Raw genomic sequence first — 17327 nt, 5'->3', positions numbered from 1 at the left:
ATATTAATAGTTATGAGAATGGTTGAATTGATGAATGCAGGTCATTATCTCTTATAAAGTAATGAATACAGTGTCTTAATGCCCAGGCGGGGCTCAAGGTGTGGTAGCTGACTCCCCACTTCACCTACTCATTTGAAAGGTTTTAAAACTTAACTTAATTATGTAAAGTTTAAAAATAAAATAAAATTTAAAATCTTAAAAGAAAAATAAATAAATAAAAATAAAATAAAATTAAAAAAAAAAAAACTTAACTTAATTCTAAAAGGGTAACTTTTTGTTGAAAGGATCCTTATTTAAGGCTAAGTGGTAAAGTAAGCACTGGGATTGGTTAAACTGGGAGTTTGGGCTTCAAAGAACTATGAGTTAAAAATTTTCAAATTTAAAGAGAAAACCCTTAAGTCATCACCACAACCAAAAATTTTTGGCATATAAAACAAATTTAAAGTCCTTAAAATTAAATAAAAGAAATCCTTTTAACTCAGTGTATTTAACTCTTACTCTGTGAGAGGCACTAAGGAACTAGCTCCTCAAAAGAAAAATACACTTTCTGGGTGCATAAGGTTGATCAGGGAGAATGATATATCCACATCAGACAGTGCAGGTGGAGCCTCATTGATAATATTGTCCTCCACATTTGAGGTATAAATTGGGGTGTAAATGATAGGTGAGGTTTCCAATTTAGAAATAGCATTTGTTTTTCAAAATCATGAAGTTATTAAAAGCAGAGATATCACTTTGCTGACAAAGGTCCATATAGTCAAGGCTATGGTTTTTCCAGTAGTCAGATACAGATGTGAGAGTTGGACCATAAAGAAGGCTGAGAACTGGAGAATTGGTGCTTTTGAATTGTAGTGCTGGAGAAGACTCTTGAGAGTCCCTTGGACAGCAAAGAGATCAAACCAGTCAATCCTAAAGGAGATCAACCCTGAATATTGATTGGAAGGATTGATGGTGAAGCTCCATCAATACTTTGGCCTCCTAATGTAAAGAGCCGACTCATTGGAAAAGACTCTGATCCTGGGGAAGATTGAAAGCCAGAAGAAAAAGGGGTGACAAAGGATGAGATGGTTGGATGGCATCATTGACTCAATGGACATGAGTTTGAGCAAACTCCAGGAGATAGTGAAGGACAGGGAAACCTGGCATGGTGTGGTCCATGGGGTCACGAAGAATCGGTCACAACTGAGCGACTGAATAGCAATCTTTCTTCTTCTTTTTTTTTTTTTTTTTAGTAACATGCCCAACATAAACCCTGAAATAACAAACCCAGGACTCTGTCACAGTTCATAGCTTTCTCTCTTATGCTTTGAAGTACCCTTCCATGAATCCTGAATCAGAAATGAACTGTAAACAATACTTTGCAAGGGACATAGGGAGCAGCGAGTTGAACACATGGGAAACTGAAAAGTGTGATAGTCTCATCATGTTTTAAGAAAATGGTGGTGGTGCTCAGGTGTGTATCCATGTATAGGGGACACCATGCTGATGTTTTCTTAGTGTTTTGGCTGTTTTCTTTCTTCCTCCAACAATGCAGTAGATGATGGCAACTTATGGAGTATTGTTCTGCTTTACTTTGTGTTAGGCACTATGTTTGAATCAAGGAGAAGGAAAATAACAGTTTGCCGTTACTCCTCAAGGAAAGGTTACACATATATAAAAGGCAGTGTCCTCTGCATGCTGGTCATTGGTAGTAATTCTTGATGTGGGGCTCTTTGTTGCCCCTTGGAGATCAATTGGTAGAAAGCCTCTTGCTGGTTGCTTGCCCTGTTCAGCGTGTAGGAGGGAGTTTAACATGGACATTAAAAAAGTAATTTTCTCCAAAGCAAACCCTCTAATAACAACAATAGACCCAGGAGTGTGTCAGTTGGCAGGGTTCACATCTCTTCTGTGGATTTAGGAGACAAAAAAACCAAATGCAGTGTTACAGATGACTTGGTTTTGATCATGCAAACACCCATTCCCCTGTATTTTAGAAAAATCTAAGAAATTTGAATGTAAATTAGATAGTGATTATATTATTAATTTTTGTTATGTTTGGTTAAAAAAAAAACATATTCCTTTTTCAAAGAGATGATTACTGTCTTTGAGGAAGGGATGTAGGGATGAAATGATATGCCTGATACTTGCTTTAAGATACTCTTGGGGAAAAATATAGATGAAGCATGATGCAAAATCTTGAGAAATGTTGCATCTGGGAAATGGGTAAATGGAGGTTCTTTATATAATTTTCTCATTTTTTTGGCGTATGATTGAAAACTTTCACAGTAAAAAAATTTCTGCTTTTCCACTTAAGGTCCTGTGACCTTGGGTAGAACATTTAATCTCCTTGTATTCTGGTTTCCTCAACAGCAAAGCAGGGATAGCTGTGCTATGTGGATTGAATGGAAAAGGGTCAGGGCACAGTGCAGGGCCTGCCACAGAGCAAGCATTCAATAATTATAGATTATCATTAGTAACATGCATGGATATGAACAGGGGAAATATTTTCCAATCACTTACTCTCTCACTGCTGGTTTGAGTTCCTTTCTGATCCCTAAGTCAGCCTTATGTTATGAAAAATGAAATTGTATACAGACAAATGTTAAAGCTGATGCTTAATTCTAATTGAATATAGCTGTAATGACACGTATAATCTCAAATGACAGACATAACTGAGAATCAGCCATTGAATGATGAGAGGAGGGAGAAGGGAGAAACTTAGGAAGGCAAATATACCACGAACGATGTTTGCTGGTTAACACACTTTATATTTAACAAAATAGTTTTTTAATAATATATTATTTTACACATCAAATATTGTTGCTAGAATCCCCTTTTTACAGTTGAGTGTTTAGTTTTTTGTTTTTGTTTTTTTTTTCCTCACTAGTTTTCAGGCACGCCATTTTTCAAAGATTTTGGAAAGTGAATCGTTTTTTAACAGGCATCAGCTGACAAACAGGATGTTGATCCCTTATTTAAACAGAGCTGTAGTTAAAGCCGAGAACCAAGGGCAGAGGAGATGTAGGAGAATTGAGGTGACAGGGTGGCTGCAAACAAAGGAAAAAAGGAAAAAAAAAGATTTTTTCAAAAGGAAAAAAAAAGATTAGGAAGCAACAGATGAAGCCAGAAATCTGCTGTTCACAGAGTCTGGAGAGAATTTCTCAATGACCTAGGTAGAAGGAAGCTGTAAAGTGTTTATCAGTTGATGAGAAATTCTGTCACAGTATAGGTTCATCTCTCCCTAAAGGGGCAGGGGAGGGGTGTGGGTGGAAATGTCAGTGTTACAAAGTCTTAAAGGAAACATCTTGTAGTGAGACACTGTGAGAAAAGAAACATCCAAGAACAGCAAAATAATCCCTCTCTCTGGCTGGTAACAGGCCGCTGAGCAGCCTTCATTCTGCAAGCCCTCTGAAGAGAGTTTCTTTATGGGTATTATACTCCGTTCTTGAAAATTCTTGCAGTGACTATCACTGAGCCAAGACTTTGATGCAAAACGCCTGTACTCTGCCTTGCCTGTTGCTCTTTCCTTCTGTTTTCTAAAAAGGACAGAGTAACTCCTTAATAATAGATGGGTACTATGCTACATGGCTCTATTAATGATGTTTCTGGGTTTCAAACCTTATTCCTGTCATTTATTATTATTATTTCTTTTCAAGAGTGTAGATTTTTGAAGCTGGCAATAGGCAACCTCAGGGCAAAGAAAGCTCTATAATACATCTCTGTCTAGACATACACTGAAGTGTGGAGTAGTGCCTTTACTTTGGAGTGCAGGAATAAATCATGCAGAATTGTTCATGAATGATTCATGACTGTCTATATGATGTTTCTGGGGTGGTAACAGAAAAGCACCAACCTCGGTGCAAATTGGTGTTCTAAGGAAAGGCGGCTTGATGCACTCCCTCCTATGATGCTGGCCTGGATATTTGTATCATAACACAGGTGCAGTATGTGTGAGAAGTGTCAGGTCCAACTTGTCAACACATTAATTTTGGAAATAGCAGTTCTTACTTGATGATGGGAGGTACTTCCAGGGAGGAGAGGCTTGGCAATTTTAAAGGAAAACCCAGTGGGTGAGACTAAAGAGATGTATGCCCGGAGGGCAGACCTGTGACCGTGTGGCAGTGGGGCCTTACTCCCTTTGGATCTCAGGGCTTCTGATCCTGCCTGTCCCCAAGGGCTCGGAGGCTCCCTAGAGCCACAGCCGCAGCCAGCTCTTGCTTGGCAGAAAACCACTCTCTACTGATTATTCTAGACCTCTGGTTCTCAACCAGGTGAAATTCTGCCCCCTCCCATACACCTTGGGGACATTTGGCAATGTTCAGAGACATTCTGTTATGACAATTAGGGGCGCTGCTCTTGGCATTGAGTGGATAGAAGACAAGAATGCTGCTCAACATCATAAAAAATGCACAGGACAGCTCCCAGTGACAATTGTCTGGCCCCAAATGTCAATAGTGCTGAGGTTGAGAAACCTTGCCCTGGAAGGCAACACTCCGCTGGAGTTATGGCCAAGCCCAGATAGGGGTGGGAGCAGAAAAGGACAGAAAGTCAATAATGAAGATAACCTTCAAGGTTCCTCAAGGACCCCACCAGATCTGTGTCAGGGTTTTCAAGACAGGAGAGTGAAATAAGCATCTAGCTACGCTGTGTGGTTTCAGAACTGCTCAGTGTGCACTTGAATCGAGGTGGCATTAGATACCCTGTGTGTTTGTTTGTTTTTTCCTGTTACTATACTAGCAGCATTGCCAGGGCAACCTTGAGACTCTTCAAAGGTTCACTTTAATTGCTTAGTATCTAATATATACATTAAAAAAAATGTTCAACAAATGGAATTGTATTGTGCAAGACCCACTCTACCCTAATCTTTAATTTAAATCAGCACTTAAGGTGGAAAGAGTGTCCTGAATCTGTGTTTTAGTCAGAGGGCTGAGTGGTCATTAGTATGACATGGCAAACACAGTCCTGAACCAGAAAAACTGCCTGTATATAAGTACTGGCTCTCAGCCAGATCTGAACTCAAGAGCCAGAAGTGTTCAGAAGGCTTCAGATTCACAGTGGGGCTGTTCACCCTGGTTCTGGTATTTATCGTGCCAGGTGACAGAGTGGGTTTAGAGTATGTTTTGTTATAAGCTGAACTTAAATTCAACATCATGAGAAAGCCTAGTGTTTAATGTTGCAGTTTTGGATACCTGTCTCCCTTTGGATTCTTTAGTCAAGCTCATGGTATTCTTCGCATATTAGTTTTTGATTGGCAGTTTCAAGGTTTTGTGAATGAAATGTGTGGTTTGTAAGAGTCGAATTGTGAGCCCTCACATAATGCACGGAGCACCAGTTTCCCACCCAGCCCAGCAGTGGACCCTCTCAGTGCACCTCTCTCTTCTCCCCTTCAGGGCAAGATTCACTCAAGGGGAGTGACTGGCTGAATGTTTTTGCATCTTCCTAATCAGGAAGGGTCCTTACCCTGATACTGCTTTCCGGAAGCTAGTATGACACAACTCAAAACCTTCCTGTGCAGTTAAATCTGGCCCCTTAGACTCTAAAGAGGAAAAAAGGAATTACTACAAGAGAAAAATGCCATGTTTACAGAAGAGTAAAAGTGGAGTAAGTCGGTAGATGGTGAGTTGGCAGGCCAGAGGTGTCACCAGAGAAGAAGCCTGTTCAAGGCTATTTCTTTCTTTTTGCTCCAGAAATCCAGTGGTCAAGTCACCATCAAGCAAGGATACTTACAAAAGCGGTTTCAATAGCTGTATACTATGTATATTTTGTATAGCAAGAAAGAAAGAGAGAAATGTCCTCTTAGTAAAATATTCACTTTTGTCAACCCTAAAAGGTTTTGCTGGTGACCCTGTTGTAGCTGGCAGGAGTTTGTTTGTTTTGTCTTGTTTTGAACATGTGCTGTGTGGAAGCCATAGCCTCATCTCCTAAGAGCTCGTCGTCGGGTGGGAATCGGTTCTACACAGTCTGCTTGCCTTGGCATTCGCGTTTTGAACACTGAGCAGGTTTCCACCAGTCCCCATTGTGACAGTGACAGATGTTACATTCATCCACTTTCACTTCAATGCCAGCCGGAATGATCGTCGTTCCTGCAAAGCAGTTTGGACCTGAAACACATATATAAGCTGATGAGTTGATTAGGTCTGAGAGACTCCCTTTTTTTTTTCTCCCTCTCCCACCCCAGTTAAAAAAAAAAATCCAATCCCCAAAGCCATGAATGAGTAGGTCAGACTACTCTTACCAGCGTATCTTTAAGGAATTTTCTAGTCATCTCCCTTAAATGCAAGCTTTTAACTTCTGCTGTCTTTGGCACAGAGCTCTTATTCCACATATGTGTCATGCATTAAAAAAAAAAAAAGTAACAATGCTCAAAAAAGAAAAAAGGTCTTAATATCTATTACTGAGTATATGCATTTTTCTAAAGTAAGATATGGATTAAAGTCTATTTGCTTTATTCTCTGAGTGTTAAGACTGCCAGAGTGTCCCCTGAAACCTGAATGAGGGTCTAGCATGGTCAGCATCACTGTCTGAGCCCGTGGCCTGGGCTTTCCCTTCCCAGAGTAGGTATGAGACGGTGAACTTGCTCACTCCCTGGTTTCAGCACCTCCCCAAGCCCAGTTCCTGGAATCCCCAGCTTGTTTCTTGATAATAATGAATAATTCATGACAAGATGATTTATTCATGTCCAAAACAAACTTTGTTAGAGGTTCATTTGATTTTTATAAAAGGAGTTCTTTTAATTCACTGGCTATCTAATATTTATTTTTTTTAAAGAATGACTTAAAGAGTTGGCTTTTGAAAGTCAGCAGGAATTTTACTTTTTCAGATTCAGAAAAGCTTTGCTCAAAATGTCACTTGCTTGTTATAGATAAATGTGTTTAAAATTCACCAATCTTTTTTTCTTAACTTCTTGTCTTTTTCCTCTTTCTGTTACTTTCCTTTTATTTTCACTCTCTAATTTTTGTTTTCTTTTAAACCTTCCTATGTAAAAATGCCAGTGTTTGGTATGGGTGATATTATTTCTCCCATTCAAATGGGATAAAGATTGCTTCCCAAGGTGCAATGAATTATAGTGGAGTAGTACAAATTGCTGTTTCCTAGAAATGATTTGGTGTAAACCTCTGGTGTACATATTTAAATACAGAGAGAGAGCACTGAGTTGTGTCTACTAATGATTTATTCACCCAACATTACTTGCCATAACCACTAGAGACTAACACGGCAGCACACATCAGCATCAGCTCCCTACTTTCACTTTCTTATCACTTGATAAGAATTTATGAGACGATCTTTACTATGAAGTAAATGAAATCAGGGCTGATTTGTAGTTCACTTCATAATTGGAAACTTGCCTTTCTAAAATAGTAATTGTTACATTATTTCTCACCCAGAACTATTTAGTATGCTACAGGTTTAATCGCCCTGGTTTCAGAGCTTCTGGAGCTCAGTTGTGCATGTGCTCGCCAATGGTGTTTGTATACCTATGCCTTTCCTTCACTCAGGTGGACGGAATCTTGGGGTATGTGCCTGGGTGTGAAGAGCCAGTGAGAGTAGGAAGGATATAATGGATCCACACTGGTAATTAAATGGCTTAGCAAACTGTGCCTTCAGCCAGGAGTGTGCTCCTTGGTAAGATGCTATGGTTAAAAGCTCTTGGCCATCTTCATTGCTGATTACTTAAGGGTCACTGTATCAATTTTAAGTCTTAGGATTTAGGTCATGGTTTGATAGATTGAACTGCCTTTGGGACTACACCTCTCTGGAAAAATTCCACACCAAATCATGAATTTGTTCTGTTATTAGAGAACTTGGGAAAGAGGTATTTTCAGTATGTAGCTGGTTTTCCCATGGCTGCTATTGACAGACCTCTCTCAGTCTTGCTGGTTCTTGGCTGCATAGGGTCTCACCATAGCCACACAAGCTTCAGAAGATAAACTAGATGAACACCAATTCCTGAGAACCAGCCCAGAGGAACCAGTAGTTTCTCTCTCTCCCCTTCCTGATATCTAACCAACTGTTTTCACCCTAATTGAATACTTTTAACTTTTCCAGATAGGAAAATTTTTTTTTTCTAAACAGTGGTTCCAAAACAAAGAAGTCCATGAAACAGAACAGGTAGAAAGGTAGAATATTATCCAGAAAGAGTTTTCCCAACTTCATGAAAGGATTTGGAAATCTGTCAGTAGAATCTTAACTCTGTATGTGTGTGTGTGAGTGTGTGAGAGTGTGTGTGTGTGTGTGTGTGTGTGTGTAGAGTCACACTACTGGCTCACAGGGGGCAAGTACATCTCAAGAGAAAAAGGCAGGGAAGGATCTTGGTAAAAAGATTTCTGGAAAGTCATCTTGCTTAGAACTCTGGTTTTCATGTCTGCCCCCTTTCAGCATATATGGGTACCATACAATGATCAGATATTTGATCAGACCATATACATCATTTCTTAAAAGTCATGTAGAATTCCTGCATTCTCAGCTCAGGAAATATTTTTTTAATTTATTTTTAATTGAGGGATAACTGCTTTACAGTATTGTGTTGGTTTCTGCCAAACATCAACATGAATCAGCCATAGGTATACATATGTCCCCTCCCTCTTGAACTTCCCTCCTCCCCTCCCTCCCCATCCCACCCCTCTAGGTTGTTACAGAGCCCCAGTTCGAATTCCCTGAGTCACACAGCAAATTCCCATTGGCTATCTATTTTACCTATGGTAATATATGTTTCCATGTTACTGTCTCCATACATCCCACCCTCTCCTTCCTACCCCCCGCCATGTCCATAAGTCTATTCTCTATGTCTGTGACTCAGCTCAGGAAATACTCATTGCTATTGATTGACAGAATACAAAGATGAATCTTTTGCAGTTTCCCAGGATTCACCAAAGTTGCTGCCTATAAATAACATAGTAATCTCTGGACAGTCTGCTCGGCAGCCAGGGGTATTATACCGAATCAAAAACTCCTGTTTGATCTCATTAACAGTGATTTTAGTAGCACCTATCTGAGAACTTCAGCTGTAACTAGAGCAAACTTCAAGTTTGCTGTTAAATAGCCTTATCTGCTTAAAAGTAATTTAGGTGATTGTCAAGCACAATGGTTGGCACTATTTAGAAATTCTTCTGGTCTTGGCCCTTTCTCCTTAATGTTGGTGACAGTAAGTACTAATTTGCTTTCAGCATGCGAGTATCTTACATGAATACCTCAAAGAAGAAATCTATGTTTCTATATATTCTCTCTTTTTTTTTTTCTCTTACTTTGGGGTTGGGTGGGGTGCTGCTTTTCTTTTGTCTTGGTTTAGGTGAAAGAATAAGTCTTAGAGTGACAAAAAGCAACAAATTTTAATGCATAAAACTTGGAGAGACTCCAAAGGGGAATAGTGAAAATGAATAAACTGAAGGCTGGCAAATAGGACCTCTGAGAAAAGGTTAAAGGGATTGGAATTATTTAATCTAGAAAGAGAAAACAGAGGTATGACTCAATAACTCTCAGGGAATGAAGGCTTATTATGTAAAAATGGTGACCAAATGTTCTTTCTCTCTTCTGACACCTGGAATAAGAGGAAATGGAGATGCATTGATTCTCAAGTAATTGGAAGCACACACACACACACAAATAGCTCAGAGAACTGAGAATTAAGTGTGGCAGTTGCCAGTAGTGTGGTGAGGTCTTTCCTTTCAGAGATCTCAAGGAACATATGAGGTCTCATCTGTCAGGTAGATTGAAATCATCAGCTTCTTGAAAATAGGAACTGAGTATCTGTTAATTTCTGATGGCCCAGGACTAATACTCTGTCTTACAAATATTAAACAAACAAACAAACAAACAAACAAACCAGTATGTGCTTGGTTGGGCTTCCCTGGTGGCTTAGTGGTAAGGAACCTGCCAGCCGATACATGTTTGATCCCTGGGTTGGGAAGATCCTCTGGAGAAGGAAATGGCAACCCACTCCAGTATTCTTGCCTGGAGAATCCCATGGACAACGGAGCCTGGTGGGCTACAGTCCATGGGGTCATAGAAGAGTTGGACATGACTGAGTGACTAAACAACAAATATGCTTGCTTAGCTGAATAAAATAGTATGAAGTAGCTAGTTATCTACTGGCAGAAAATTACTTTCTGAAATTTCAGATCAGGCCTAAGATATATAGTTATCAAGCCTCACCCTAGCAATATAGAAATATTTATTAATTAATGGAAACCATGAACATCGGCTTGACTATGCCAAAGCCTTTGACTGTGTGGATCACAACAAACTGTGGAAAATTCTTAAAGAGATGGGATACCAGACCACCTGACCTACCTCTTGAGAAATCGGTATGCAGGTCAAGAATCTACAGTTAGAACTGGACATGGAACAATAGATTGGCTCCAAATTGGGAAAGGAGTACATCAAGGCTGTATATTGTCGCCCTGCTTATTTAACCTCTATACAGAGTACATCATGAGAAACGCTGGGCTGGATGAAGCACTAGCTAGAATCAAGATTGTCGGGAGAAATATCAATAACCTTAGATATGCAGATGACACCACCCTTATGGCAGAAAGTGAAGAGGAAATAAAGAGCCTCTTGTTGAAAGTGAAAGAGAAGAGTGAAAAAGCTGGCTTAAAACTCAAATTCAAAAGATGAAGATCATGGAATCTGGTCCCATCACTTCATGGGAAATAGATGGGGAAACAGTGACAGATTTTATTATTTTGGGCTCCAAAACCACTGCAGAGGTGACTGCAACCATGAAATTAAAAGATGCTTGCTCCTTGGAAGAAAAGTTATGACCAACATAGACAGCATATTAAAAAGTAGACACTTTGCCAACAAAGGTCTGACTAGTCAAAGCTATGGTTTTTCCAGGAGTCATGTATGGATGTGAGAGTTGGACTATAAAGAAAGCTGAGTGCTGAAGAATTGATGCTTTTGAACTGTGGTGTTGGAGAAGACTCTTGAGAGTCCATTGGACTGCAAGGAGATCCAACCAGTCCATCCTAAAGGAAATCAGTCCTGAATATTCATTGGAAGGACTGATGCTGAAACTGAAATTCCAATACTTTGGCCACTGGATCCGAAGAACTGACTCATTTGAAAAGACCCTGATGCTGGGAAAGATTGAGGGCAGAAGGAGAAGGGGACGACAGAGGATGAGATGGCTGGATTGTATCACGGACTCAATGGACCTAAGTTGGAATAAACTCTGGGAGCTGGCAATGGACAGGGAGGCCTGGCGTGCTATGGTCCATGGGGTTGCAAATAGTTGGTCACAACTGAGCAACTGAACTGAACTGGGAACAGTTATAATTTCCTAATCACTTACTTCGTGCCAGGAATTTGTCTCATTTAGTCTTTCCAATAGACCATGTAAGATGCACATACTTATTCTGAGGACACTGAGCCTCAGAAATAGAAACCAACTTGCCTGAGCTCACATATCTAAGAAGAGGCATCAATGGGACATGGACTCAGACCTGACCTGTAGGAAAGGAGGCGGAGTCTCGGAATGCACTGCAATTCTGAGCTTCTGATGAGAATTTGGGAACTTTGTTGGCTTTAGTATTGAGGATGCATATTAGGTTAGAAACTTGATGGCTAAAAAGAAGTAAGGCTATTTTCCTATAGATCTATGTCAGATCTCTCAAAAATTTACTAGTTTTATATTGGGTATCCATATTAGGTTAATGTATCTATATAGTTGCCAGAAAGCTTAATTCATGTAAAAAAGAAATTCCTCCTGGAGCAGATGCCTGGACATGGAGGGTTTCTTTTCATCTGCAGTGAAGTTCCCATTGGTACTGGAGGTAGACCAGCTAGGAAGGAGAATGAAATTAGACTTTGACTCAGGAGACCTGGTTCAAGGTGTAGTTCCATGATTGATCCTCTACATCACTTTAGGCAAGCCCTCTATGATGCAAATATGGATGGAAGTCCATATGGTCAGGTCTCAGAAAGGATTCATAGTTTTGAAAATGCAGTAAGATTGGAAATGCAATTTATATCTTTACTGGGATTTGGAGCAGGATGGGAAGAAGGAAAAGCAGGCTAAGGATTCTGTTCTATGAGAAAAATTTTCCATGAAACACATTTTTTTTCTATTATCCTATACTTCTCTAAGCACCTATTTTGCATACCTAAAAATAAAAATTGTTTTGCAAACATTTTTTTGTATTATTCATAAGAAATCTCATAAGGAAGACCAATATATGGAATACACAACAGCAGAGCTTCTCTGGTGAGGTGGCCATGGGGATTCTGGAGTTCTATCATTTTAGCAGGATTTTTTCCCAACTTGCCACCAAAATCTTGCACAGGTATCCCATGAGGCATCTGCATAGAATATCTAGTGATCAGAGAAAAAAGCATCTAGAATGACTTCCTCCAGCATCAGTAATCTAAGAAACCAGAGAATTAGAAGGGATTCTGTCATATTTGAGATTGTAAGAACTGAGCAGATGTGCTCTGCCGCTGAAGTTCTCTTTCTTGATAAGCCCTGAAATGTTCCTCATAACAGGTGTGTAGAGAGTATATGAAAGAGTATAAAAGAAAGTCTGTAGCTACTCAGACCACACCTCCTACAGATCTGTGTTTGCTTATGATGTTAAATATCACTTCTGTTGTAGAACAAATATGTAACCTGAAATCAATGTTCTCAAAGAGATACTCTCAGAGCTGTGGAAGATGGTAACAGAGAGTTTGACCAATGGGTTTATGGAAAGACTGTGTGTGGGGACAGGGGAAGAGGAGGGAGGGTATGACCCATTGAGGAAATTAAAAAGCCAGTGGGGTTACAATGATAAGTGCAGTGAGAAGTGGCTGGGAAAACAGTGATACTCTGGAGCTGGGGCCACCTATTGGCTTGCAAGAACCATTGTAAAATAGTCAGGAATTTTAAAACCTGCTGATAGTATCTTAGTAGCTTGAGATTAACATATGGGAAGTACTTATGCCAGTGAAAGCAGCAAATGCTAAAAGGATTTTAACTGCTTCTCTCCCCACCTGAAAGCCAAATCATGTAATCATCTATTAATATATCACCAGGTTAGGGCTCAGGATTTACGGCCTTGTTGGACATGTTAAAAAGTTTGGTCTTTATTCTAAAGCCATTGGAAATGACTGAAGTATTTAGGGATTTGTGTGTGTGTCTGTACGCATGTCAACATCTGTGCATATGCATGTATATGGTCCTGAAGTGAAGACTGATTCCATAAACTGCGCCAGTGCCACCACATGATTGGTCCGCAGTGCACCCATCTTTGGACTACATGTGATATGTCTTGATGAATGTAGGGATCTTTGAGATTGCAGACAAAGAGTAGAAACTTCACATGCCCGGGCACTAGTGAGATGGTAAAAGCACATCATTATCTCCTTTGATCTGAGGCTTTAAAAGTACTGCTAAAATGCTGGGGTAGTATTAAATTAGCATTGGCAATTAACACATGGGCTTGAATTAACTGATCAGATTATCCCTTATAGAAAGTAAGATCCTAAGTAAGATCCATGAAGTATGCAAATTGATCTGGAAGAAGGAAAATGTTGGAAGGAGGGAACAGGTAATTTCTAGGATAGTTTAGTCAGAGTCCCTTAGGGGATGAGGGTCATGTTCTAGCTGATGGAGATACTGGGCTATTTGGGGAAATGGAAGATCCTATCAGTCAAGCAATAAATTGATCTTGGAAAATTCAAGCATAAAAATCACTAATTAAGCTTGTATCTAGAGAATATCCAATATAGCCAAGCTTGGAGGTAATACAATCAGTTGTTGTTCAGTCACTAACTTGTGTCTGATTCTTTGTGACCTCATGGACTGCAGCATGCCAGGCTTCCCTGTCCTCCCAGAGTTTGCTCAAACTCATGTCCATTGAGTTGGTGATACCATCCAACCATCTCTCTGTCACCCGTTTTTCCTCCTGCCTTCAATCTTTTCCAGCATCAGGGTCTTGTCCAGTCAGCCCTTTGTATCAGGTGGCCAAAGCTTCATTGGCGCTTCAGTGTCAGTCCTTCCAATGAATATTCAGGGTTGATTTCCTTTAGAATTGACTGGTTTGATCTCCTTGCTGTCCAAGGGACCCTCAAGAGTCTTCTCCAGCACCACAATTTGAAAGCATCATTTCTTCAGTGCTCAGCCTTCTTTATGGTCCAACTCTCACATCTGTACATGACTACTGAAAAAACCACAGCTTTGCCAGATGACCTTTATTGGCAAAGTGATATCTGCCTTTTAATACACTGTCTAGGTTTGTCATAGCTTTTCTTCCAAGGAGCAAATGTCTTTTAATTTCATGGCTGCAGTCACTGTATATAGTGATTTTGGAGCCCAATTAAATAAAATCTGCCACTATTTCCATTTTCCCCCATCTGTTTGCCACAAAGTAGATATAAACAGTAGCAAGCACTAAAATCATGCCACAGATCTAACCCAGTGAAGACACACTCCTTGGGTGCAGACATAGCAGCCTCCTCCATCAATATTCCCAACCCAGGATCCTGGATGTTGCTGTGAGATTCACTGGCAGAGCTGGCTCTCTGACAAGTCTTGCCAGGATGGAGATTATGTAGTTCTTCTTGAAATCACTAGCTGTCAATGGAAAGTAAGCAGTGGGTGAGCCTGGAGACAGAGCCTAGTCAAGTCCTTGCACCTGAGCTGTAAGAGAGCCTGGGGCATGGATACCTGCATTCTGGCACTTGTAGCTTCTCGGGGGAGAGAGAGGCTTGCTTCATATATTGAGGATTCCCCAGTCACAGGAAGGAGGCAATTCATTTCTGATGCTAAAATGGACTGGGAAAGGAGTCAATGAGGGCGGACTGCATGTGCTTCAACATTTTCTGGGGCTGACTGCCAGTATGTTGGTCTAGCAACCAGGTTAACAGAGTAAATGTTAAGAACAAGACTGCTCTAACCATGAATGATACAGCTGTTAAGACAGAGTTTCTGCCCTCACAGAGCTGACATTCTAGGGAGGGATGAATCAGACAAACAGTAGAAAAACAAACAGGACATTTCAAGTCATTTTGTGCTATAAAGAAAATAAGCAAGGCAGGTAGTTGAGGACCTAAAGTCAGGAAAGGAACATTCCTCTGATTTTACAGAACATGTTTTATATGTCTTTGTAGAGCTGTGAGATGTCATCATGAATCCCACTGCAGACGTGAGGAAAATGAAGCTCAGAGAGATCAAGCCACTTGCCGAAGGGCAGAGAGCTAAATGTTGGGAGAGCATAAATGCCCGTCGTCCTGTTCTGACTGCTTTCCTTGAGCAGAGGCTTTTTAATGTGTGCTATCACTTACTGCAAATGTCAGCCAGAATGATACCCTCTCCTGTTCCTGACTTCCTAGCTTGCTCTTTTTTTTTTTTTTTTTTTTAACTTTTTATTTGATATTGGAATGGTGGCTCAGACAGTAAAGAATTTGCCTGCAATGCTGGAGACCTGGGTTAGATCCCTGGGTTGGGCAGATCCCCTGGAGAAGGGAATGGCAATCCACTCCAGTATTCTTGCCTGGAGAATCCCATGGACAGAGGAGCCTGGCAGGCTATAGTTGATAAGCTGACAAAGAGTCAGACACGACTGAGTAAGTAACACTTGTACTTACAGTTGATTAACAATGTTGTGATAGTTTCAGTGAACAGCAAAGGAACTCAGCCATATGTATGCATGTATCCATTCTCCCCAGACTCCCCTCCCATCCAGGATGCCACATAAGATTGAGCAGAGTTCCCTGTGCTATATAGTAGGACTGTGTCATCCATTTTAAATAGTGTGTACATGTCCATCCCAAACTCTCTAACCCCAGCTTGCTCCTGTAGGAAGCTCAGATGAGATCCAGATCCAGTTGGCAACACTGAATTCATTGCACACTTGAAGGGTTCTTTTTAAGAATTTTCATGCACTATCTTACTTCCTCCTCCCATGATCTACTATTTTTCTGTGTTTCATAGATGAGACAACAAGACACAGGAGTGTCGAGTGACTTTCTCAAAGTCACACAGCTAGTGAGTGAGTGAGCTGGGACCCAGAGCCGTTTTTTCAGGCTCTGTCCCAGAAGTCAGTCTTCCTGGGTGTAGGAGCTACTCTTCACTTCCTCCAAGTTTTAATAGCACCCACTAGGCTGCAGTCCATAGGGTCGCTAAGAGTCGGACACGACTGAGCAACTTCACTTTCCCTTTTTACTTTCATGCTTTGGAGAAGGAAATGGCAACTCACTTCAGTAGTCTTGCCTGGAGAATCCCAGGGACAGAGGAGCCTAGTGGGCTGCCGTCTATGGGGTCGCACAGAGTCGGACATGACTGAAGCGACTTAGCAGCAGCAGCAGCCACCTTGGAATAGTGTGGGATGGATTAGACAGAAAAGCTGGGATGTTTAAATTCCTGTGTTAGACTGTGTGTGTCAGGGAGCTCAGCTTGGTGCTCTGTGATGACCTAAAGGGGTAGAATGAGGGGTGGTGGGCGGGAGGCTCAAAAGGGAGGGGATATATTCACACTTATAGTTGATTCTCGTTGTGGTACAGCAGAAGCCAATGCAACATGTGTACTTTGTGCTTAGTTGCTCAGTCGTGTCCGTCTCTGCAATTCCATGAACTGTAGCCCACCAGGCACCTCTGTCCATGGAGATTCTCTAAACAAGAATAGTGGAGTGGGCTGCCATGCCGTCCTCCAGGGAATCTTCCCAACCCAGGGGTTAAACCCAGGTCTCCTGCATTGCAGGCAGATTCTTTACTGTCTGAGAGCAATTATCCTTCAGTTTATAAAAGTAGTGTGAGTGACGGTGGGGAGGGACGCACACATGTGTAGGTAAAGGGGGTGATTGGAAAGAGGAAGGCCATTCTACACAATCCCTGTGGGGCAGAGAGTAGAGCCCTGCCAGCAGCATTGTTCAGCCTCTTCTCTGTAAGTGCAAAATAGGAATTGCTCCCAAGAAGTGGATATGGCTGAGAAAGAGTGTGGTTCTGATTGTCTCCAAAGGCTGGGAGCCTGGAACTGAGATTCCTCAGAAGGAGGTGCCCTGTTCTTGTTGCTTGATGACCTAAATCCTCTTTACAGTCAAGCCTCCTCCTTCCCAGAGATTTGGAAAGCCAGGCTGATCATGACCATTTTATAGACACTTCTGGATTATAAATTGGTATATGGTGTCCCTGAAAATCCACCTTCTGACAATAACTTAATATCGCTTGCCAGGCCCCCCCCCCCTTTTTTGAGTATTGCAATTTCTGGCCTTGATTTGAAAATTTATTATTGATGCTTGGTGTCTTTTGGAAATTGGCTGTAAACGATCTTCCTGCTGCATAAATGAGGCAGATTCCTATTGTGTAAGGCCATAAACATCCTATATTTATTTGACAGGGCATCTAAATCATTGTTACAGCAAACACTAGGCTTG

The 17327-nt window shown here is 41.0% G+C and overlaps 1 protein-coding gene across 1 annotated transcript in view; it reads right to left on the bottom strand.

The window, feature by feature from the left end:
* Nucleotides 1-5931: 5931 nt before the first annotated feature.
* VWC2L (von Willebrand factor C domain containing 2 like) overlaps nucleotides 5932-17327 on the bottom strand; it is a 231279-nt gene continuing 219883 nt past the window's right edge. Inside the window, exon 5 of the mRNA XM_055573382.1 lies at nucleotides 5932-6080. Within this exon, the coding sequence (XP_055429357.1) occupies nucleotides 5932-6080 (149 nt within the window). The remainder of the gene's footprint in view (nucleotides 6081-17327) is intronic.

The sequence above is a fragment of the Bubalus kerabau genome, chromosome 3 (assembly GCF_029407905.1).
Source record: "Bubalus kerabau isolate K-KA32 ecotype Philippines breed swamp buffalo chromosome 3, PCC_UOA_SB_1v2, whole genome shotgun sequence".
NCBI lineage: Eukaryota > Metazoa > Chordata > Mammalia > Artiodactyla > Bovidae > Bubalus > Bubalus kerabau.
The sequence above is the reverse complement of the archived record's forward strand: the minus strand, read 5'-3'. Positions and strand labels throughout refer to the sequence as shown.